General features: G+C 40.1%; 1 protein-coding gene across 1 annotated transcript in view; it reads right to left on the reverse strand.

The window, feature by feature from the left end:
• scn4aa (sodium channel, voltage-gated, type IV, alpha, a) overlaps window positions 1–23,419 on the reverse strand; it is a 208,052-nt gene that overhangs the window by 21,922 nt on the left and 162,711 nt on the right. The window contains exons 16-23 of the mRNA XM_059955687.1: window positions 21,975–22,394; window positions 16,277–16,318; window positions 13,382–13,505; window positions 11,382–11,536; window positions 9,445–9,618; window positions 7,578–7,700; window positions 5,438–5,722; window positions 1,819–1,872 (exon numbers count right to left, since the gene is read on the reverse strand). Of these exons, the coding sequence (XP_059811670.1) occupies window positions 1,819–1,872; window positions 5,438–5,722; window positions 7,578–7,700; window positions 9,445–9,618; window positions 11,382–11,536; window positions 13,382–13,505; window positions 16,277–16,318; window positions 21,975–22,394 (1,377 nt within the window). The remainder of the gene's footprint in view (window positions 1–1,818; window positions 1,873–5,437; window positions 5,723–7,577; window positions 7,701–9,444; window positions 9,619–11,381; window positions 11,537–13,381; window positions 13,506–16,276; window positions 16,319–21,974; window positions 22,395–23,419) is intronic.

The raw sequence follows: 23,419 nt of genomic DNA on the forward strand, positions 1-23,419 counted from the left end.
AAGAGTCAAACAGCAGAGAAAAAAGCCATTCAGTCAATCACAAGTGCCCAATTACACAAACCCTACACTATTACCATTTCAAGCAACACACACAAAATGCTGGTGGAACACAGCAGGCCTGGCAGCATCTATAGGGAGAAGCGTTGTCGACGTTTCGGGCCGAGACCCTTCGTCAGGACTATTACCACTTAATTCTCTCCACTTTCCCATCAACTCTCCCCAGATTCTACTATTTACTCGCATTGGAGCAATTTGCAGAGACTAATTAACCTACTAACTCCTCTAGGATGTGATCGGGAACTGGAGCACGCAGAGGAAACCCAAGGGACATGTAAACACCACACAGACAGCCTCTGAGATGAGGATTGAATCCGAGCCTCTGGAGCTTAGTTCTACTGGCTGCACAATCGTGTCACCCTATGCTGACCAGCACATCTGGGTGCAATCTCCATGTGTCCAGTTTGCAACCAAATTCAGACGCTTGACGGAGAAGTAGGTCTTCACATCACAGCAATGAATCATTTAAGGTAAGTTCTTTGGTCACTTCATCATCTGGGTTTCTTCACTACATCAGCTTCACATAGCCACTGATAATCATTTCTCCCAAGTTCTAGGTCTGGACATTCTGATCCATCTACCCTTCTAATCATCCCAATTATTCAACAGTCCTAAGTCCAAACCTTCATTTTCACAAGGTCCTTTCAATCTTCCCAACCACTTGCCTTTTAAAGGTTACTCCCCATTCCACGGAGGCTTCAGTCTCCCGCCTTCCTCAGCCAACAAACAAATTAACTGATTGCTACCCTCAGCTGTAGCTTGCCTGCACATAGCTTCTGAAGATTTTTTCTCTCTCCCCTTATTTATCCACAGTAAGTCCTGCTTTGCAATAGCAACCACCGGTCCTTGTTAGCCCAACTGATCACCTAAGTTGCATATTGCTGCAGCTAGAAAGAAGGCAAGACAGTGGCTATATTTCATTGGGAGTTTGAGGAGATTTGGTTTATCATCTAGAACACCCGAAAACTTCTACAGATGTACTGTGGAGAGCATTCTAACTGGCTACATCACTGTCTGGTATGGGGGGGGGGGGGGGGGTTGCAGGATGGCTACTGCACAGGATCAAAGTATACAGCAGAGAGGAGTAAACAATCAGCTCCATCATGGGCACAGGCCTCTGAAGTCTTCAAGGAGCAGTGCCTCAGAAAGGCGGCATCCATTATTAAGGATTCCCACCATCCAGGACACGGCCTCATCTCAAAGTTAACAAATTACACAACACTCATCTGAGTGAAATGACCCAGAATCTGATTTAGATTTTGTGGGGTTTTGGAATTGGACTTGATATCACTTCTACATCAAGGAAATACCCCAAACATCCTACTGATTCTTTGGATAGTCACCAATCAACAGTTCAATTTTGAATAATTTGTAGGAAAATACAGATGGGCAAATAACATCTAGAAATTATATCAACTTATTAGTCACAACTATCCTGAAGGCAATACTGTGAAAATTTAACAAAACGATATACATTAGTGAATTGATATTCCAATATTTACAGCTTTAGGATTTAAAGATAATATTTTGCTTCTTGGCAAATGCATTTGTCAAAGGAAGTCAGTTAAAGTCCATTAACAATACGGAAACACATGGAGAGCATAAGAAAGGGTGCGGCACGAAAGCCACCATACTTCCGCACATTACCTTTAATGTGTGAGGCTGATGCCATTAAGACCATCTAAGCACAATTAAATACCAAATTTGTTTAAGCTAATGAATATTTCAAATGAATGGTTTTAACTGAGAGCATCTACTCACCTCACGGGAGTCAACAGCTGCATACATTATGTCCATCCACCCTTTAAACGTTGCCTTTTGGGAACAAAATTAAGAGACCACGAACAACATTAGCTAGAAAACATTTTCTTTCACGTGATTAATCAATTTTAATACTACTTCTAAATAGTTACTTTAAAATATAATTGATCTCCACATTCAATTAGAATGCCCTGTATAATGTGGCAAATTGATGTATATTGTTAAGTCCACATGATGTTTACAATTATTTAGAATGCAGATAAAAATAAATCAAAGAAATACTGTATTTGGAAATTAATAAGAACAAAAGAAGTCTATAACAAGATAGAGGAGTACAGATTAAATGGATTTGTGGTTGCATTGTGGAATCTGAAGCCTACAGTTCCAGACCTTTAGTTGAAGCCATCTAGTCTAAAATATATTTATTTGTTCCTTTGTATTCTTCCTTTAAAACACCTTTTTTCCAATTTCATTCCACGTGTGTTATTAGAACGTTAATGTCCCATTATTATGTGGCTTTACTGGTAACTTTATAATTAATAACTGTTGGCACCATTTAAATCGCAAGAAAATGAACCTCAGGGTTGTACAGTACATAGTGACATATATGTACTTTGATATTTACTTTGAACTTTTAAACTGTATTTCTTGCTTAGTTTGCTATCAGTAACTGTGTTTCAATCATTTCTAAGCAGACACTAGGAATAACAGTTGTTCCTGGAAACTAAAACTGTTCTCTTCATCTTTTTGATTAGTTGTTTTTAATAAATTAGTTTTCTAAAATCCTTTTTGCCACTGTTTACTCAAGGTACATTGCTTAGATGCAGTTTTGAACAAAATTCTGACAACGATTTATTGGACGAGTAGATGAAAGAGTTTCCTTTGAGACTATCAGTCTGCTTCCCCCGTTGTTGCAACTTGCTTCCAGCAATTTTTACTCCTATTTCTGCATTTTTCTATCAATACCCAGTGGTTCCTGCACAGAAGCATGATTAAACTAATATTTCTTAAATTATTAAAGGACACATTTGCTATTTAAAGTGTAAATTTTTGCACTTCCTAAAAGTGTTTCAATTCTTCTATCACATTTAAGTTGGTTCCATCCACCAGGCTTGGCTTGCTTGCAATTTAACTCTAAAGGTGACATCCATTGATTCATTTGTTTTGGTTCTCTGATCTAGGACTTTTGGGTAGTTGGTTTAGACTGGAGGGCACAGTCAAAAGGACAATTTGCTATATCCCCAATTCTAATGATTCTTTTTAGGTTACCCTCATCTTGACTAATTCCTACTTAACCCCTTGCAGTCTGACCTGATCTTTGACTCAAAATCTCATGCCAGACCCTTTCTGTTGCAATACATGTACCTGGAACCAGATCTACCAGATGTTCCTTGTATGCTGTGCTCTGGCCTGAGGCCTCACCTATTGGCTCACTTCATATCAACAAATTAAAACGCCTTTTCAGGTGCCAAATTAATTCTATGCCCAAATGCAGACTGGAGAGATTGGAGATACTAAACAGAGGCACACAAGTGCTTACTTATTTATTTAGAGATACAATGCAGAATAGGCTATTTGGCCCTTCAAGCCATGCCACCAGCAACCCCTGATTTAACCCTAGCCTGATCACGTGATAAATTGCAATGACCAATTAACCTACTAACCAGTACATCTTCAGATTGTGGAGGAAAGCAGAACATTCTGCAGGAAGGACATACTGTACATATCCTTACAGAAGATGCCAGACTTGAACTCCAAGTGTTCCGAACTGTAATAGTGTCGCACTAACCACTACACTACCATGGTGCCCACAGTATATCAAGGCAGAATTTATATTGGTGTAGTTACGTAATCAATTGCAATTAGAAATGTTGGCAGTGGACTTTGTAACACTACATTCACAAGAAGAGCTCACAGATCCTTCAATGATCCTTCAATGGGATGTAATGCTAAAGTTGTACAAGGCATTGGTAAGGCCAAATTTGGAATATTGTGTGCAGTTCTGGTCACCGAATTATAGGAAAGATATCAATAAATTAGAGAGAGTGCAGAGACGATTTACTAGGATGTTACCTGGGTTTCAGCAATTAAGTTACAGAGAAAGGTTGAACAAGTTAGGTCTCTATTCATTGGAGCATAGAAGGTTGAGGGGGGATTTGATCGAGGTATTTAAAATTTTGAGAGGGATAGATAGAGTTGACGTGAACAGGCTGTTTCCATTGAGAGTAGGGGAGATTCAAACTAGAGGACATGATTTGAGAGTTAGGGGGCAGAAGTTTAAGGGAAACACGAGGGGGTATTTCTTTACTCAAAGAGTGATAGCTGTGTGGAATGAGCTTCCTGTAGAAGTAGTAGAGGCCAGTTCAGTTGTGTCATTTAAGGTAAAATTGGATAGGTATATGGACAGTAAAGGAGTGGAGGGTTATGGGCTGAGTGCGGGTAGGTGGGACTAGGTGAGATTAAGGGTTCGGCATGGACTAGGAGGGCCAAGATGGCCTGTTTCCGTGCTGTGATTGTTATATGGTTATATGGTATCCTACAAAATTAGGAAAACCTAACAATGAGGAGGAACCCATCGCTACTGCAGGTCTTCCTTATACATTTCCATAGTTCCTGGAAGGATTACCAGGGTCCTGAGGAAATACTGGATTAATGTCATCCACAAACCCATCAGGAAGCTTAAATCACAGCTTATGGCAGTCAAAGATGACCTGGGACTCAGTATGGATGGTATTTACAAGATTTCCCATTAAAGCAGAGCAACGAGATGGGGAGAATGATGGAAATCCTCATCAAGGATCACAGGTGTATCTGCTTGGGTTGCCTGGAGAAATTGACAGTAGCAGAAAACTGCATTCACAATGGCCATAGGATTGATTTCAGCACCAAACTACTGTGCCACGGCATTGGCTTTTGGGACTGTCTGATGAAGGAAGTCATTGAAATAAAATTACAGAAAAAGATTTTTAACAAAGAGGAAGGTCTTGCTCTAAGTAAGAACTGGAAATCAATTTTAAACAAGTTGGGACAGTGGAAACCTGATTTGATGAAGACTAACCAATCAGGAGGGACAGACGATGGGGGTATAAATACTAATGGATTAGCCATGGCCAGGCATCATCCCTGCTGAAGATGCCAGATTTTGTCATCAAAATGTCAGTTAAGATCATACCAGTACCCAGTTAGAAGCCTGAGAAGAATTCTGCTCAACAGTAGTGGTAATACTGTAAGTTCACAATAACAAAATTATTGATTGTTGGTTTCAAAATAAATGATGTCTTTACAACTTTAATTGAGAGTCATTTTTGATAGTGAATTGAACGCCAATATATTGCACTTGTTGAATAAGGATTTTAGAATATATCTGAAATTATGTTACTAATCAATTAGGCAATATTACTAATTGAAGTTTAGACTCAAGATAATAAAGCTTGGCAGGATTTTTCTCAAGAAAAGATCCACTGTTCACTCTGTTTTCACACAAAAGTGCTTCTCAAGAAATGACAGGAAGCATGAATGTTAGTTTTACTTCTGTATGCTTTTCATTGAAGACACTGAGGCCAAACTACCACCCTGCTTCTACAATTGTTCAAATAAGTGTATGTGTATTTTCACTTACCACCTGTAGTAAGGATAAATACCCTTGACCAACATTGTCAAAGTTGACCTTCAAATTGACCCATCGTACTTCATCGGGCATCATTGAAATGTAGTTTTCACAATCAGTTTTGTTATTTATTTCTTCAATGGGAAAGGGTTCAGAATCTGTGGTATTTATACACTTGAAAAACTTTCCAGCAAACAAATTCACTCCCATTATACTGAAAATCAGCCAGAAGATAAGACAGACTAACAGAACGTTCATGATGGATGGGATAGCGCCAACCAATGCATTGACAACCACCTATAAAAATAAATGCAAACAGTAAGCACCACAGTTTACAAAGTATGCCGACCCAGATGTACATTCATGAAGAGGCTTGCTTGCTATTTTCCTATTGCATGGTATTACATAATATTTACATCAGAGAAACAGGCCAACATTTTTAAGTGATCCACATTTAATTCATTTCATCTAATCAACATTTCATTTCTTCTAGGGGCGCTTACCTAGTTTTTCCTTCCATTCATCTGCATTATTCACCTCACTTCTCCACATGGTTATTAGCTACACATTCTAACCAAATTTTGTATAAACAATTTACTCCTGAATTTCTCATTGAATTCATTGGTGACTATGTCATATCTATCACTTCTGGTTTTCAAAGCCTCACCAATGGAAGCATTTCCTCTGCATCTCTTGTATCTTATCAAAACAGAACTTAATTTTAAAAAATTTCATCAGATCCCTCTTGCCCTCCTTCTTCAGGCAAAATTAATCTCAGCATCACTTGGTGTTAATAATCTCTTGGTTTGTATTATTTATAAATCTTCATAGACCAGTACTTCTAAACTCTTTGTATAATATGACATCCTGAGCTGTGTATATTAGTTCGTCTGACTTGAGTAAATGTCATTTCTTTGGTTCTGAATTCTATTCCACTGAGAATGATTCCTGTGTCTTGAATTGTTTTCTTTTGATAACAATTTAAGAAAGATTATATACCCATGATGTTCCAATTTATTTTTATAATCCTAAGGCACATTTGGGAACACTTGCAGCTTTTTGCTGAATGTTTTTGATTGGCTATTTATGATAAATAAGAATCCCCTTTTTATTTTCATTTAATGGTTGTAAATGGGAAGGGCAGTTTTGACACTGACTGACCAACTGCTTTTCACCCAGGCAGCATGTGAAAAATCTACATCTCCAAGAATCTTTGGATATTTAGATCTCAACTGATTACCTTCTTTCTTGGACAGTAGACACTAGTATAGATAATGACAGCACCTGATTCACTGGGAGTTGCGGGCAGTGACTGGTGCCATACATGAATGGGAATTCTCCCATCAGCACTGACCAGTCTGCACATTGCCTGACCATGGCAAACCCTTGCCAAATTTGCCATGTTTTCTGTTTCCAGGCTCATTCTTTGTCTCTATAAATCTTATTATTTCCTCATAAGATATTTTGCTGTCAACTTTAACATCATTTACCCTCTTCTGCCCTCTAAGCTTCCACAGAACCTTTACTCCTGTCCATTTAGCTTCAGTGACACCTGTCACTTCATCCATCCCAACTTCCTTGCTACAATTCTGCCCCTTCCCTTCAATGAGCTTCCTGCCAGAGTAGCATTCATCGAGTGTGAAACTGCTCAATCTCATGTCTTCACTCCAGAGCAAAGATCACCCCAAGTACAATTATCAATTATTGAATGAGTGACTGTTTGGAGACTGAGCTCTAGGTCATTATTGACTCTTCTATTGACTTATACAAAAAGATGGAATTTAAGAGTCTTCGAACAAGTGTACAACTGCAGCCTCTGAAAATCAAGAGCCTCAGTCAAACTATGGAAAAAAGCTTTTTATATCTCAGGAATCACCTCACAATAAAGGAAAGCATCAAAAATGAAACTTACCATCACCTGCAGTCTACCAGCACAACATTTGACCAAAAAGCTATATAAAGAATTAGGATTACTCTTGAAATGGACTTTCTATTTAGAAGATTTTAAGCAGTAAATACTATAAAAGGTCCATCACAGTTTGGTTTAGCATTATCCACTGTTTCTTTCCAAATAATGTGAAGCAAAACAGGGAAGATATTGCAGAAATGCTGAATAAAAAATGTTGCTTGAATAGAATTGTGATCAACTTACCCGCATGCCCTCGAACCGAGACAGAGCCCTTAGGGGTCTCAGGGCTCTTAGAGTCCGGAGAGACTTGATGGGTCCTAATTCATCATAGCCAAGGATCTTTGCTGTCAAGCTAATCAAAGACACCTTAAGTGTTGTAAGAGAAAGAAATTAGAAGTTATCCTTAAAGTCTGTACAACATACAATTAATTTGTAACTTTCACAAAATAATATTGAAAGAAGACCTCTGGATATCAAATGAAACTTTACTTGTAGGCATTTCATTAATATTTCACTGACTATAGTAAGTATTATCTCTTGTACTGAAATATATCATGTAAAAGAATTAGAAACATAGAAAACTTATAACACAATGCTACAATGCTTCAGCCCACAACGCTGTGCCGAACATGTACTTACTTTAGAAATTACCTAGGGTTACCCACAGCCCTCTATTATTCTGAGCTCCATTTACCAATTGCAACTATGCAAGAATAATTTCTATCAGTACTGGGCAGATCATACTGAAACACTGCTGACATCATTCATTATCTGTGAATTCCTTGGGATATCCTGGAAAGTGCTCTGCCAACGATTTCTTTAGAAAATTATAACAATCATATACAAGTTTGACAAACTGCCATGGTATTTTTACCTCAAAATAAGTATCTTATCAATTTTCCTGTTGTGGTTTGAATAAAGATCAATAATGCCTTTATTTTGGGGCATATTTTGTGCTGGTGCAAGATGCGTGAGTTTTGACCAAAGGAAAAAATGGCTGCAGTGACTTAGCATTTAGTGCAAGGGTATTTATTAGGTGTATGAAAAATAAAACTTACAGGAATTAGTGAAAAGAAAACTGCCAATATTTACAAAAAGATAACTACCAGAAAACACAATAATAGCTCTACACTATTTTTGTCCAGTGTGAACCTCCCCATTTATTAGGCTCCAAGACATACCATCATTAATTACCCACAAAGTTAAGACAAGACTGCACATGAATTAGAATATGGTGCACCCCACAATGTAACTACAATCATATTACAAAATAAACAGAAGTATCAACCTTAAATACAACATACAAACAATATTATACACATTTACACATCCCTATGACTAAAGAATTGGAATATTCCACTGTGTATGGCAGGAAAGGCACTATGAAGCCATTCCGAGCGTATCAGCTCGGTTTAGGACCCATTATGTGAATATACTGGGGAAGACACTGATGTACATACACCCAGGACAATGATATGGCAGTATGTGTGTGTGTGTGTGTGTGTGTGTGTGTGTGTGTGTGTGTGTGTGTGTGTGTGTGTGTGTGTGTGTATAACAAGTGCATTTACTGAGCACTCTCTGTTACAGATGACCTACACTACTTATTTCTCACAAAAATGAATCTTTTTACAATTCAGGATACTCCATAGTGTGAATCAAATGTCTAAAACTTTATCCTTGTTTGGTTACTCTATAATACACCATTAAATATTATCAGTGTATTGTAGACTACTTCCGAAATTCAATTCCATTGACTTGAATAGAATCAGATTTCGGAAGTGGAACACAATGTATTGCTGTGTTTAGTGCTGGGGATAAGTTTCAGGGTCTTTTGTATGTAACCAGATTTTGGCAAGGACCCAAATTATTGGGCAACAGTTGTGAGTCTATCAATTTTCCTGATCATTACTGTTACTCCTATATTCACCCCAAATTGATCTGTGATATTGTCTGTATGGGTAAGCACCTGTAAAAGTAATCAAACCTGATTAAAATAAGACAAAGTTATTGCTAAATGTCAAGGCTAATGTTTTTGTATAAATTCATTTGGGTTTTAATATTTCTTTTGCCTTGTAATTTATTGTGTCCTGATTTTTTTTGCCATACTTACATCAACGATCATAAAGTCTAGCCAACACCATGCATTGGTGAAGTAAGTCTTAAATCCATAAGCAATCCACTTGAGTAACATTTCCACAACAAATACATATGTAAATACTTGGTCAGCATATTCAAGCAATATCTTAATTATCTTCCTGTTTTCTATGTAAATGTCTTCAAAAGCCTGTAAGCAAATTTAGAATTTAGACCTTTGTACAGAAGGAGATAAATTAAGACATTCTAGCACAGTTTTATCGAAATAATAATATGTTGTCGAAACTGCATGGAGTGCTTACGTCGTCATTTCATCTTCACCAGGGAAATGCTGGCACTATGCATCCCCTGAACTATGGGAGTATTGGCACTTAAAATTGTTAGCACTTTAACAGATTATTGCCAAGAAATTTGATGGTTAGTACAGTGCTATGCAATTAAAAATTAATTTAGCTCAGAGTAAATTGTATTTGCAACCAGTTGCGGGTCAAATCGTGCCAGTAGTGAAACCTGATCAGGCACCTTCACCTATCAATCAGCCTTATGACTGACTGCTACTTCAGGCAAATATGTGATGGTGTCTTTTTCCATGTAAGCTTCCTTTTGAAGTGCTAACTGGGAACACTGCAGGTATTTGAAAGATGTATTTAACTGTTTAGTCTCCGCTACTATTCCAAATGACAGTTAGTAGCCTCCCCCAGCACCTACTCTCCTGCCTCCCTGATCAATGTTTCCTTATACTCCCATTTCTAAGAACCCCCATCACAACTCCACCTCATCATAATGATTTTATTCTCATTTCTGAGACTGCAGCTGGTAGGTGACGACCTCTCTTCCAAGTCTGCCTGATATAGATCTCCATGTCCAGCCTAATCCTAACAGACCCATCTATGTACAGTGCTACTAAACCAAAATACAAAGACAGTGGTTCTACTTCCTGTCCAAACATTTTTTTCTTTATGAATTCATGGTCTGTGCCTGCCAACAGGGAAGACCATCCTAAACTCCTTGTTCTTGCAAATATGGCGGCGAGCTTCAGTCTTTCATAGCATAATGAGATTACAGAAATGTTCAGCACAGAGAAAGATCCATTCAGCCCACCTTGTCTATGCTGACTGTAATGTCATTTACCTGTATTAAACCCATTGTGTTTTTCATATACCTTTTAAACTGAATTGTGTTTGCCTCTATCACATTCATCAACTTCCCCATCTAGAAAATTTGCCCTTTATGTCACCTATAAATCTCCTCACCCCCACTTTAAACCTATGTACTCTAGTTTTGGAAAAGTATTCTGACAGTCAATCCCATCTATGTCCTTCATAATATTATAAATCTCTATGAAGTCACCCCTCAGTATCTTATTTGCAGTAAGAATGGCAACATCCAATTTCACCTTAATGACTACAGTGCTCCATTCAAGGCAACAGCTTCTCTCCTGTTCACAATATGCCAGCTTCAGTGTAACTGTATCTTGGTGTCATGATTCTTCCATTCATTGCCTCAGCCTATGAAGTGTTGCAAGTGCCTTTTTCACTGTATGATCCATCTCTGTAGGCACTTTCATGAATTATGGTCTTGCACACCAAGGACTTTCTGTACAGCAATGCTCTTAAGGTCCCTGTCATTTGTGAAATGCGAACATAAAACATAGAAAAGCACGGCACAGCATGGCCCTTCAGCCCACGATGAACTAGTTAAACAGCAAACTCGTCTGCCAACATATTGCCTATTTCCTCCATTTTCTGCACATTCATGGTCCTATCTTAGAGCCTCTTAAATGCCTCTATCATAAGGTGAGGACTAAATTTATCAGCAATCATATGAATCAGTTAGAAGCAAACTAACAGACTTTATGCTTTGTCTATGTCATTTGGCAACAACCTGAATTGCAGCTTAAACATCTGTTTTTAAACATGCATATCAATTCTTAGGGAAGGAGTTGAAACATACCAGAGCACCACTGCTGAGCAAGATCATAAAAATAATGAATGTTTCAAACCAATTGTGTTCGACAATCTTGAAGCAGGTTTTCCTCAAGTTCCACCACATCTTTCCCCGGTCACTCTTTATATCAATGTCCAGACAGGGACATACTCTCAAACACCCTGCACAAGCATCAATGGTTCAAATAGGTTATTCCCATGCTGTCTGTACATATGATATTTCATCTTCACAGGTTTAGGATGTAATGATAAACATTAAGGAATTACAATATGTTTCAATAGGTTTCATCATGACTTTTGACACCAGATGTTTTAATGCTTAAGAGATAGACATCAAAAGGACATGAGAAAGGTAGTCAAATGGATTACATTCTGGTTCGAAGGTTTGGGAATGGCCAACTCTAGTAAATGTACCAAACTTTGGAAAATTTAACACGTAGCCTCTTGGAAAAATAGATTTGGGAAATACTGGCTAGTTACCATAATGTGTGCATGATTAATATGGTAGATACTGTGAAAGGAAGAACTTATCATTATCAACTTCATTATTTATCTTAAATATAAATTCTTGTCAAGTAGCATCTGTGGAGAGAGAAACAGTTAAGATTTCAGTTCCAGGATCCATCATAAGGTTATTTATTTTTTAAGCAACATGCAGATGCACAGAAGGCTAGTTTACATAATCAAACAGCATGGAATAATGTCATACCAACCAGAGTAAACTAACAACAAAAGCACAAGGTGATAAAAAATGGAGCTATATTGATCAAAAAAATAAGAATGCAGATGCTGAAAAACAGCAATAAAACAAAATATGATGGAAATAGTCAGGTAAGCAAAGTTGAAAACAAAAATGTTTGACTCAGTAACCTCAGAAAAGTAAAAATTTGCTTAGAGGTCTATCTCTGACTTTCTATAATTCTGATGAAATGTCATCAATCTGAAATGTTAACTCTTCTTCTCTCTCCAGTAATGCTACCTGACCCACTGATTAATTCTATCATTTCCTTACTTTTTACTTTTGTGGCACTACAAAAATAAAATACTTCATGACAATAAAAAATATTTGGTGCCAAGTAAATTATTGTTGTTGCAAGGGTTACGTGGCATATTTGCTATTCATGGTTTATGTCACTTGTGTGGAAGTGATTATAAGAACAGACCTGCTATAATTAGTTGCTCCTAAATGTGTGCAGTCCAATGAGGGGCAGAGAGTCTCATGTTGATTGGCAATACGGCATAAAAAGTAACGTATTGATTTCTATGCTGACAGGTGATGCAAACAGGCAATGAACTAGAAGTCAAAAAATCATTTGTCTACAAGCCTAGATGCTTGTGGGAGAATGTTCACCATAAGACAGAGGAGCAGAGCCAGGCCATTTGGTCCATCGAGTCTGCTCCACCATTTCATCATGGCTGATCCTTTTCCCTCTCAGCCCCAATCTCCTGCCTTCTCCCCATATCCCTTAATGCCATGATTACTCAAGAACCTATCAACCCCTGCCTTAAATCTAGCCAGTGACTTGGTCTCCACAGCCACCTGTGGCAATGAATTCACCAGTCTCTGACTTAAGCAATTCCTCCTCATCTCCATTCTAAAAGGACACCCCTCTATTCTGAGCCCGTGTCCTCTGGCTTTAGACTCTCCACCATAGGAAACGGGGCAGAGTGCAGCAAATGTACAGTATGTGAAAATGAATATACAGTACATTTCACAAACCATTAATTACATGAGATAGTTCAAATTCATCTCTAATATATAAAATATAGGAAATATAAATTCAGTTCTCCATCCTTTAGAAAGGACATTGAAACTCAAGGAGCAATTAGAAGAGCAGCAAGGGATAAGCTGTTCCAGCCCTGGGACTTGTATAAACAATGAAGAATGTAAAAGTCACAGCTTCTCAAATTGTAAACCCTGTCGCAAATTCCTTGCCTTTGGTTGTGCATCAGCCACATTTCCCCCCTTTTCCTCCTTCTCCCCAGTGTTCTTTCAAGTAGCTTTACCTTCTGTTAAACACTCTACTGGCTCATCAGATTCAGCAGTTTCTTCTATAACCTCTGCCACCTCTTCTTCTTCAGGCTTCAGATCTACAGTGCTGCACTGAGAAGATTCAATGTTCACTTTTACCTGTACCGAATCAAAAAGCAATACATAAGGTCATATAAACATAAAGATCTACATACCATCCTTACACATCTGGAGAAGGAGGATGCTTATGTGAGAATGCTGTTCTTGGACTACAGTTCAGCATTCAACACCATAATTCCCTCCAGGCTCGACAAGAAGCTCAGAGACCTCGGCCTTCACCCTGCCTTGTGCAGCTGGATCCTGGACTTCCTGTCAGATCGCCGGCAGGTGGTAAGAGTGGGCTCCCCCAACTCCACCCCTCTGACCCTCAACACAGGAGCCTCTCAGGGCTGTGTACTAAGCTGCCTCCTTTACTCCCTGTATACACATGACTGTATTGCCACCCACAGCTCCAATCTGCTAATTAAATTTGCCAATGACACTACATTAATTGGCCTTATCTCAAACAATAACGAGGAGGCCTACAGGGAAGAAGTCATCTCTCTGACACAGTGGTGTCAAGAAAACAACCTCTCCCTCAATGTCACAAAAACAAAGGAGCTGGTTGTGGAATACAGGAGGAATGGAGACAGGCTAACCCCTATTGACATCAATGGAACCGGGGTTAAGAGGGTAAAGAGCTTTAAGTTCCTCAGTTTCCACATCACTGAGGATCTCACGTGCTCTGTACACACCAGCTGTGTGGTGTAAAAGGCCCAATGGAACCTCTTTCACCTCAGATGGTTAAGGAGGTTTGGTATGGGCCCCCAAATCCCAAGAACTTTCTACAGGGGCACAGTTGAGAGCATCCTGACTGGCTGCATCACTGCCTGGTATGGGATCTGTACCTCCCTTAATCACAGGACTCTGCAGAGAGTGGTACAGACAGCCCAGCACATCTGTAGTTGTGAACTTCCCATGATTCAGGACATTTACAAGGACAGGTGTGTAAAAAGGGCCCGGAGGATCATTGGGGACTCGAGTCACCCCAACCACAATCTATTCCAGCTGCTACCATCTGGGAAGCAGTACCGCAGCATAAAAGCCAGGATAACAGGCTCCAGGACAGCTTCTTCCACCAGGCCATCAGACCAATTTGAGTGTATTTCTATGTTACATTGACTGTTCTATTATGAATTACTATGATTGTACATTGCACATTTAGACAGAGACATAACATAAAGATTTTTACTCTTCATGTATGTGAAGGATGTAAGAAATAAAATCAATTCAATTCAATTCAAGATGAGGAGCAATGGAATTCTGGGAATACAACTGAGGGCAATTGAAATCACGTGTTCGGGCAGATGGAATCCCACTCCAAGAGCTTATAGTCTGCTGATTTCCTGAATTATTTGACATTTCTGCATGGTTCCACAATTCCAGGTTCAAGATCAGTTACTACCCCTCAACCATCAGGCTGTTGAATAAAAGGGGATAACTACATTCAGTTACCCCATCATTGAAATGTTCCTACAACCAATGGTCTCAGTTTTAAGGACTCCTTATCTTATTATCTTACGTTCTCGTTATTTATTGCTATTTATTTATATTTGCATTTGCACAGTTTGTTGCCTTCTGCACTCTGGTTGATCTTTCATTGTTCCTGTTAAAGGTACTATTCTATAGATTGGCCGAGTAGGCCACAGGAAAATAAATCTCAGGGTTGGATATGGTGATGTATATGTACTTTGACAATAAAATTTACTTTGAACCTTACTGTGATTAAACATTAGAGAGAAATTGGTTTGCTTCTTGTATAAGGAATCTGTTTTCATGCTATTTCCCCTTGTAAATAAAGAAAAGGTAACAGATCTTACAAGAACAGTACTACTACTCAACAAAGGAGTATGTGTTTTGTGTAGGAATGCCAGATGATTTGTGAGGCCATCAGATTTCAATCCAGCTTAGGTAGTACCAAGAATTTTGTATGTTTTATTTTTGCTTCATCTTTTGATTCACTACTCAATTATTTTGTGGCTGATTTATGAAAAGTAGTGGTTGACTTCAAAGGGAACCATATTTAGATGTAACATAAAATAGGTGGTGTACTTTGTGACTGCCAATTTTCCATGTGATTTAAGGCTAATTTCACTCATGGCTTCAACAAAAATTGACCGTACTTTCCACAGGGTAGATTATATGGTTTTACAAAAATGGGAAGACGTTTGCTGGCAATCTGCTGTGGACCCCTAGGGCTTCCTGAAGCTTGCAAGACATTCCTTACCCAGGCCAGTTTGAAAAATAGGCTTAGAGTATATATTTATTGTGACCAAAAAGATTTGAGTTGCCATACGTTAGCTGGGCTGGTTACAAGGTCAATCTCACCTCAAAAGATTGCGTCAGTACCAGTCCAGCTGCAAACATCTAATTATATAATTTGAATTGTAGAAATGAATGGGTTTGCAATGTTAAGACATGTCATGTTTTGGTTAACTTATTCAACAGTGGCCTTATAATAACCATCAAATGATTCCATTATAAGGAAAGATTCCTGTCCTCAAGACATTGCTGTGAGGTTTACGACCAGTGACTATTTCTGAAATAGAATCTGTATTATTGTTCAGACAAATGATCTGCAGGTAATGTTTCATCTTGAAGCTACATCAGCATGTTGTTTTGTGGCAAAGCCAGCCATCTATATAACAACTGTGTGAATGCATGTGTGTGTCCGTCCGCACACATGTGCAGATGATTGTGTGAGAAAAGTGCAAGGTCAAACACATCTACATAAATTCAAGTTTTTTACTGTTCTGCAGAGGGAAGAAAAATCCAAAAAAGAAAATAATTCATCTGATAATCTATCAAACACTTATTAAAGAAAAACTTACAGGTTTCAGACCCTCTTCTTTCTTTTTTAAGAAATCCTGATCCTGCGAGAGAAAAAAATTTTTTTTTCAGTCCCATTACCATACCTAAACTTCACTTAGGTGACTAATTTTGAACCTAATAGTATTTTTAGGAGCGAATGAAGGTGTGGTTATATCTTCATGAGAACACAGGTTAGATGTCTGAACCAGGATCTCAACTGATCAAGTCAAGTCACTTATTATTGTCATTTGGACCATAACTGCTGGTACAGTATACAGTAAAAACGAGACAACGTTTTTCAGGACCATTGAGGATTTTGATGGCTTGGGGGAAGAAACTGTTACATAGTCTGGTCGTGAGAGCCTGAATGCTTCGGTGCCTTTTCCCAGATGGCAGGAGGGAGAAGAGTTTGTATGGGGTCCTTCATAATGCTGTTTGCTTTGCGAATGCAGCATGTGGTGTAATTGTCTGTAAAGACAGGAAGAGAGACCCCGATGATCTTCTCAGCTGACCTCACTATCCACTGCAGGGTCTTGTGATCCGAGATGGTGCAATTTCCGAACCAGGCAGTGATGCAGCTGCTCAGGATGTTCTCAATACAACCCCTGTAGAATGTGATGAGGATGGGGGGTGGGAGATAGACATTCCTCAGCCTTCGCAGAAAGTAGAGATGCTGCTGGGCTTTCTTTGCTATGGAGCTGGTGTTGAGGGACCAGGTGAGATTCTCCGCCAGGTGAACACCAAGAAATTTGGTGCTCTTAATGATCTCTATCGAGAAGCCGTCGATGTTCAGTGGGGAGTGGTCGCTCCGTGCTCTCCTGAAGTCAACAACCATCTCTTTTGTTCTGTTCACATTCAGAGACAGGTTGTTGGCTCTGCTCCAGTCCGTTAGCCGCTGCACCTCCTCTCTGTAAGCTGACTCATCGATCTTGCTGATGAGACCCACCACGGTCGTGTCATCGGCGAACTTGATGATGTGGTTCGAGCTGTGTGTTGCAGCACAGTCGTGGGTCAGCAGAGTGAACAGCAGTGGACTGAGCACACAGCCCTGAGGAGCCCCCGTGCTCAGTGTGATGGTGTTGGAGATGCTGCTCCCGATCCGGACTGACTGAGATCTCCCAGTCAGGAAGTCTAGGATCCAGTTGCAGAGGGAGGTGTTCAGGCCCAGTAGGCTCAGCTTTCCAATCAGTTTCTGAGGGATGATTGTGTTGAATGCTGAACTGAAGTCTCTGAACAGTATTCGAATGTATATGTTTTTTTTGTCCAGGTGGATTAGGGCCAGGTGGACAATGGTGTCGTCTGTTGAGCAGTTGGGACGGTACGCGAACTGCAGGGGGTCCAGTGAGGGGGGCAGCAGGGTCTTGATGTGCCTTGTGACGAGCCTCTCGAAACACTTCATGATGATGGATGTGAGTGCAACGGGACGGTAGTCATTGAGGCAGGACACTGAAGACTTCTTTGGCACGGGGATGATGGTGGCAGCCTTGAAGCATGTTGGAATGGTGGCACTGCTCAGGAAGATGTTGAAGATGTCAGTGAGAACATCTGCTAGCTGGTCTGCACATCCTCTGAGCACTCTACCAGGGACGTTGTCTGGTCCAGCAGCCTTCCGTGGGTTGATCCTGCACAGAGTTCTTCTCACATTGGCCACGGTGAGACACATCACCTGGTCATTTGTCGGAGGGGTGGACTTCCTCGCCGCCACTTCATTTTCTGCCTCAAACTGGGTGTAGAAGTTTTTCAGCGCATCTGGGAGGGAGGCATCACCTGCACAGTCAGGTAATGTTGTCTTGTAATTGGTGATGTCCTGGATGTCCTTCCACATGCGCCGCGTGTCACCGCTGTCCTGGAAGTGACTATGGATTCGCTGGGCGTGTGCACGCTTTGCCCCTCTGATGGCCCGAGACAGTTTGGGCCTTGCTGTTGTTAGAGCTGCCTTGTCACCTGCTCTGAAGGCGGAGTTGCGGGTCCTCAGCAGCACACGTACCTCTGCGGTCATCCATGGCTTCTGGTTAGCGCGTATAGTGATGGTCTTGGACAGAGTAACATCATCAATGCACTTGCTGATGTAGCTGGTCACTGATGCTGTGTACTCCTCTAAGTTGGTAGAGTCGCCATCAGTTGCAGCCTCCCTGAACATGTGCCAGTCAGCGTGCTCAAAGCAGTCTTGAAGAGCAGAGATGGCTCCTGCTGGCCAGGTTTTCACCTGCTTCTGAAGTGGTCCAGGGTGCCTGACAAGCGGTCTGTATGCTGGGATTAGCATAACAGATGTGGTCTGAGTATCTGAGCTGGGGGGGGGGGGGTGCTCTGCACTATCCCTGAAGTCTACAACACTGGTAAAGACTTGTTCAATTAACTTTAGCCTTTGCCTGTTCTGTAGAAGTGGAGATACAGTGGAAATCATATAATGGGATCATACCTATTGCTGTTTACTCATTCTTAATTAAATGGAATAGGAGTTAGTTCTATTTAGCTTCTATTTCTTCGTGCTTTCTTGAAGCTCTTAATTGAGTTTCTAAAAGTCTGAGTGTTTACTTTGAAGAATAGGGTAGCTGAAGTGGAGCCCAGGGGTATGGGAGAGCACAGAGACTCAGAACTGTGAGACAAGAGCAAGAAGTTGGGAGATTGGGAAGACACAAACCAGTCAGTGGAGAGTGGATGGGTGTGAGGGTGGAGAGACATGGACCCAGTGAATGGAGGGTGGGAAGGCAGGAGAACAGGGAGACACAGGCTGATGAGTGGAGAATAAGAAGATGGGAAAACAGTAAAAGATCCAGACCGAGTCACATCCTTGCTTTCCGAGCTAGACTGCAACTTTGTAGGACAAAGTGGTTGTAACTGATTGGTGGGTATTACTTCCCACTTACTTCTGACTGGCTAAGAGATTTCAGTCAGGGTCATTAGTACAGCGAAAGAAAGCATATTTAAAATAATGAAATCCATATTAATTATTTAAATAGATCAGTGATAGTTTGGCAATGTGTTGTAACAGCTACGTGCAGGGACTGATCGATCCCATTGTGAACCATATATCTGTAGCAAATGTTGGCTGTTCGATTACCTTTAGCTCAAGGTTGATGAGCTGGAGTCTGAGCTTCAGGCAATGCAATATATCAAGCAGGAAGAGAGTTACCAGCACACTCTGCTTCACGATAAATCGGATCACTTAGATTAATGATCGCAGGTCTGATTAGTGGTCAGGGGCAGGAGGAGGTGAGGACTGCATCAGAGCGCAGCTCCTGAGAAGCCTCTGTACTTACCCCTTTTGTATCACGTGTGAGGTTCTTGCAGCCTTTTGGATGAGACTGGGAACTGCAAAGTACCATGGCTTAGGGGATCATTCAAGTGGAGGAAGAAAAAAGAAATATAATACTCATAGATGATTGTAGAGGACAGAAGACACAGTTCTCTGCAGCACAGAGAACACAAAGCCAGGGAAAAGAAACTCTACTGGACTGGAGAAGAACTTGGAATGGGAAGGGGAGGATCCAGTTGTCAGTTGTCATCCTCTATGAGGGCTCTGCCCTCTTGTCCTAAATTCAAAACGTTTCAATGAGATTGCACCCCCACTTCCCCACCTTTCTGAATTCCAGCAAGTACAGACCCAGAGCCATCAAATGTTCTTCGTATAATCAGAATCAGACTCAGGTTTATTATCATCGGCATGTCTTGTGAAATTTGTTAACTTAGCAGCAGCAGTTCAATGCAATATATAATATAAAAGAGAAAAAAAATCAATTAAAAAATAAATATGTAAATCAATTACAGTATATGTATATTGAATAGATTAAAAAAACATGCAAAAAACAGAAATACTGTATATTAAAAAAGTGAGGTAGTGTCTAAGGGTTCAATGTCCATTTAGGAATCAGATGGCAGAGGGGAAGAAGCTGTTCCTGAATGCTTTAATTCCCAGAATTACCCTTGTGAACCTCCTCTGAACTCTCTCCAATGCCAACACATCTTTTCTTAGATAAGGAGCCCAAAGTTGTTTTGAATGTTGAAAGGCCTAGACAGAGTAGATGTTGAAAGGATGTTTCCCATGGTGGGGGAGTCATTGCACAGCATCAGGATAGAGGGGCATACATTTAAAACGGAGATGTGGAGAACTTTCTTTAGCCAGAGGATGGTGAATTTGTTACCACAGGCAGCTGTGGAGGCCAGGTCACTGCGTGTATTTAAGGCAGAGATTGATAGGTTCTTGAGTGGACACTGCATCAAATGTTATGGGGCGAAGGACAGGAAGTGGGCTTGAGGAGGGGGAAAAAAGGATCATTCATGATTGAATGGTGGAGCATACTTGATGAGCTAAATAGCTTAATTCTGCTCCTACTTCTTAAGGTATTATTATGTCCTTCCTCTTCCTGACCCTATATTCCATCTAACATTTCTTTACTCATTCTCCTAATCTGTCAAAGTCCTTCTGTAGCCACTCCACTTCCTCAAAACTATCTGTCCCTCCACATATCTTCATAGCTTCTGCAAACTTGCAAAAGAGCCATCAATTCCATCGTCCAAATCATCGATATATAACGTAAAAAGAAGTGGTCCCAACACTGACCCCTGTGGAACACCACTAGTCACTGGCAGCCAACGCGAAAAGGCTCCTTTCATTCCCACTCTTTGTCTCTTGCCAATCGGCCACTGCCTTATCTATGCTAGAATCTTTCCTGTCATACCATGGGCACTTAGCTTGTTAAGCAGCCTCATGTGTGGCACCTTGTCAAAGGCCTTCTGAAAATCCAAGCACACAACATCAACCAATTCTCCTTTGTCTATGCTGCTTGTTATTTCTTCAAAGAATTCCAACAGATTTGTCAGGCAAGCTTTTCCCTTGAGCAATTCCTGCTGACTATAGTCTATTTTTATGTGCCTCCAAATACCCTGAGACCTCATCCTTAATAATTGAATCCAACCTCTTCCCAACCACTGAGGTCAGACTAACTGACTTATAGTTTCCTTTCTTCTGTCCCTCTCTCTTCTTGAAGAGTGGAGTGACATTTGCAATTTTCCAGTCTTCCAGAACCATTCCAGGATCTAGCGATTCTTGAAAGATCATTACTAATGCCTCCATGAACTCTTCAGCTACTTCTTTCAGGACCATCTGAAGAAATCTTTGGTATCCTTTTTAATATTATTGACTAGTTTACTTTCATATCCCACCTTTACCTTCTTAATGACTTATTTTAGTTGCTTTCTGCTGATTTTTAAAAGCTTCTCAATCCTCTAACTTCTCATTAGTTTTTGCTCTATTATATGTCCTCTTTTTGGCTTTTATGTTGGCTTTGACTTCTCATATTAGTAACAATTATTAAAGAAAATAAAGCTTACACTTCTTTATCTGTATATTTGTAACATTTCTAATAAGGTAGATGAGCTTATCGTGCAAATTAGGGTAAATGAGTATGGTGTCAAAGAAGCCAATGTTCCAGGTTATCTGATGTTCCAGCAACAATAGACAATCTGACGTTGGATGGGTGGTTGTCCAAAAAAAAAGAAACTTGGGTTTTAAATTGGTCGAAGAGCTACATTTATTGAGGGATCCCTTTCCCAACTGCATCCTCATCCATTCCATGTGCACCCCATTCCCCAGTTAAAATTGTCTGTGTAAGAGAGGAAACAATGTGCACTTACATTTTGCAGAGTTTTAACAAAAATGGTGATTTTTGATCAACATTAAATCTAAGTGTTTATGAGTGTGCACACCAGGTTTCTTACCGTGTTAATATCCTCTGTGTCTTCATCGGTACTTTGTTCATCATCTTCGGCATCAGATTCGCCCTCAGCAATCGGAACTTTAACAGTTAAGTGTGCATTGGCCAAGACACCATCCTGCTGGTCCCCTTTCTTCAGGGTAACTCCATCAAGCTTAGAACTCTCTTTCTTTCTATTCTCTTGGTCTGTGTAGTTAAAATCAAGAGCCCCAGTTTTGGAAGAAAATTCGTCCAGTTGTTTATCTTCCTGGACACTTTTTTTTCTTCGAAAGATGCCAAGAACAAAGCTTTTGACAAAATCTATGGCTCTGGTGATCCTGTTGATTGCAATCTGTAGGTTGTTCATTTCAGAGTCGTCATCAGATGCCGACAGGTTATCTGCACTGAAGGAGCTTAGCAACAGGGCCAGGAAGAGGTTAAGCACCTGTAGGTGAACATTTAATCACTCATGATCACATTCATATCATTAAAATAAAAAGTCCACATGAGGGGGAGCAGATTGGTTGCTAATTGCACTGAATATAATAGAGAATCGAAACATTATGAATGGATAATTTTTACAGCATTATTTTTCTAATTATCTTTATAAACCAAGCAACTTCCCCAATTTCCTCTGACTGTAATGTACAATGGAGTAGACAATAATTAATAACTTTATGTTTCCAGAGGGAAATCTATTTATTTCTGTAACAAGGGAATCAAGCCAATGGCCCAACCTAAAAACTAATTGTTTGACTCAAAGAGCCATTGATACTGTTACATAGTCAACTGTCCCGGCAATTCTAAAGGTGGAAGCCATACAGAGGCAAGCTATACGTATTTTTGCATGATTAAGAGTGAGCAGCTTTGGATCATGATCATTATATTTGAACCTCTTAAAAAGAATGTGAGTGGCTGTTGAGTGTGTTCCTCCAAGTACTTGTGGATGGGCTGCCTGGGCTAATACTGTTACACGTGCTCCACATAGCATGTGGCAGAGAATGTATAAAGTGTTAGAGGAATGACAAGGAGGACTGAGGCATTCGAGGCAGTCTGCACTTCCAACCAGGTGGATCTGGAACCTGAGAATTGATTGAGCCTACTGTTTCTAAAATAAAGCCAATAAAAGCTAATACATTTATTTGTACGGTATTTTTATTTATCGAGATACAGTGCGGAAAATGCCCTTCTGGCCCTTCGAGCCGTGCCACCCAGCAATCCATTAATTTAACCCTGGCCTAATCATGGACAATTTACAATGACCAATTAACCTACTGACTGGTACATCTTTGCACTGTGAGAGGAAACCGGAGCATCCTGAGGAAACCCACGCGGTCACAGGGAGAACATACAGATTCCTCACAGGCAGTGGCAGGAACTGAGCCCAGGTCGCCTGTACGGTAAAGCATTATGCTAATCACTATGCTACTGTACCACCCTATTATCCTGGTCAGTGGGTTATGTTTTTGT

The sequence above is a fragment of the Hypanus sabinus genome, chromosome X1, assembly GCF_030144855.1.
Source record: "Hypanus sabinus isolate sHypSab1 chromosome X1, sHypSab1.hap1, whole genome shotgun sequence".
Taxonomy (NCBI): domain Eukaryota; kingdom Metazoa; phylum Chordata; class Chondrichthyes; order Myliobatiformes; family Dasyatidae; genus Hypanus; species Hypanus sabinus.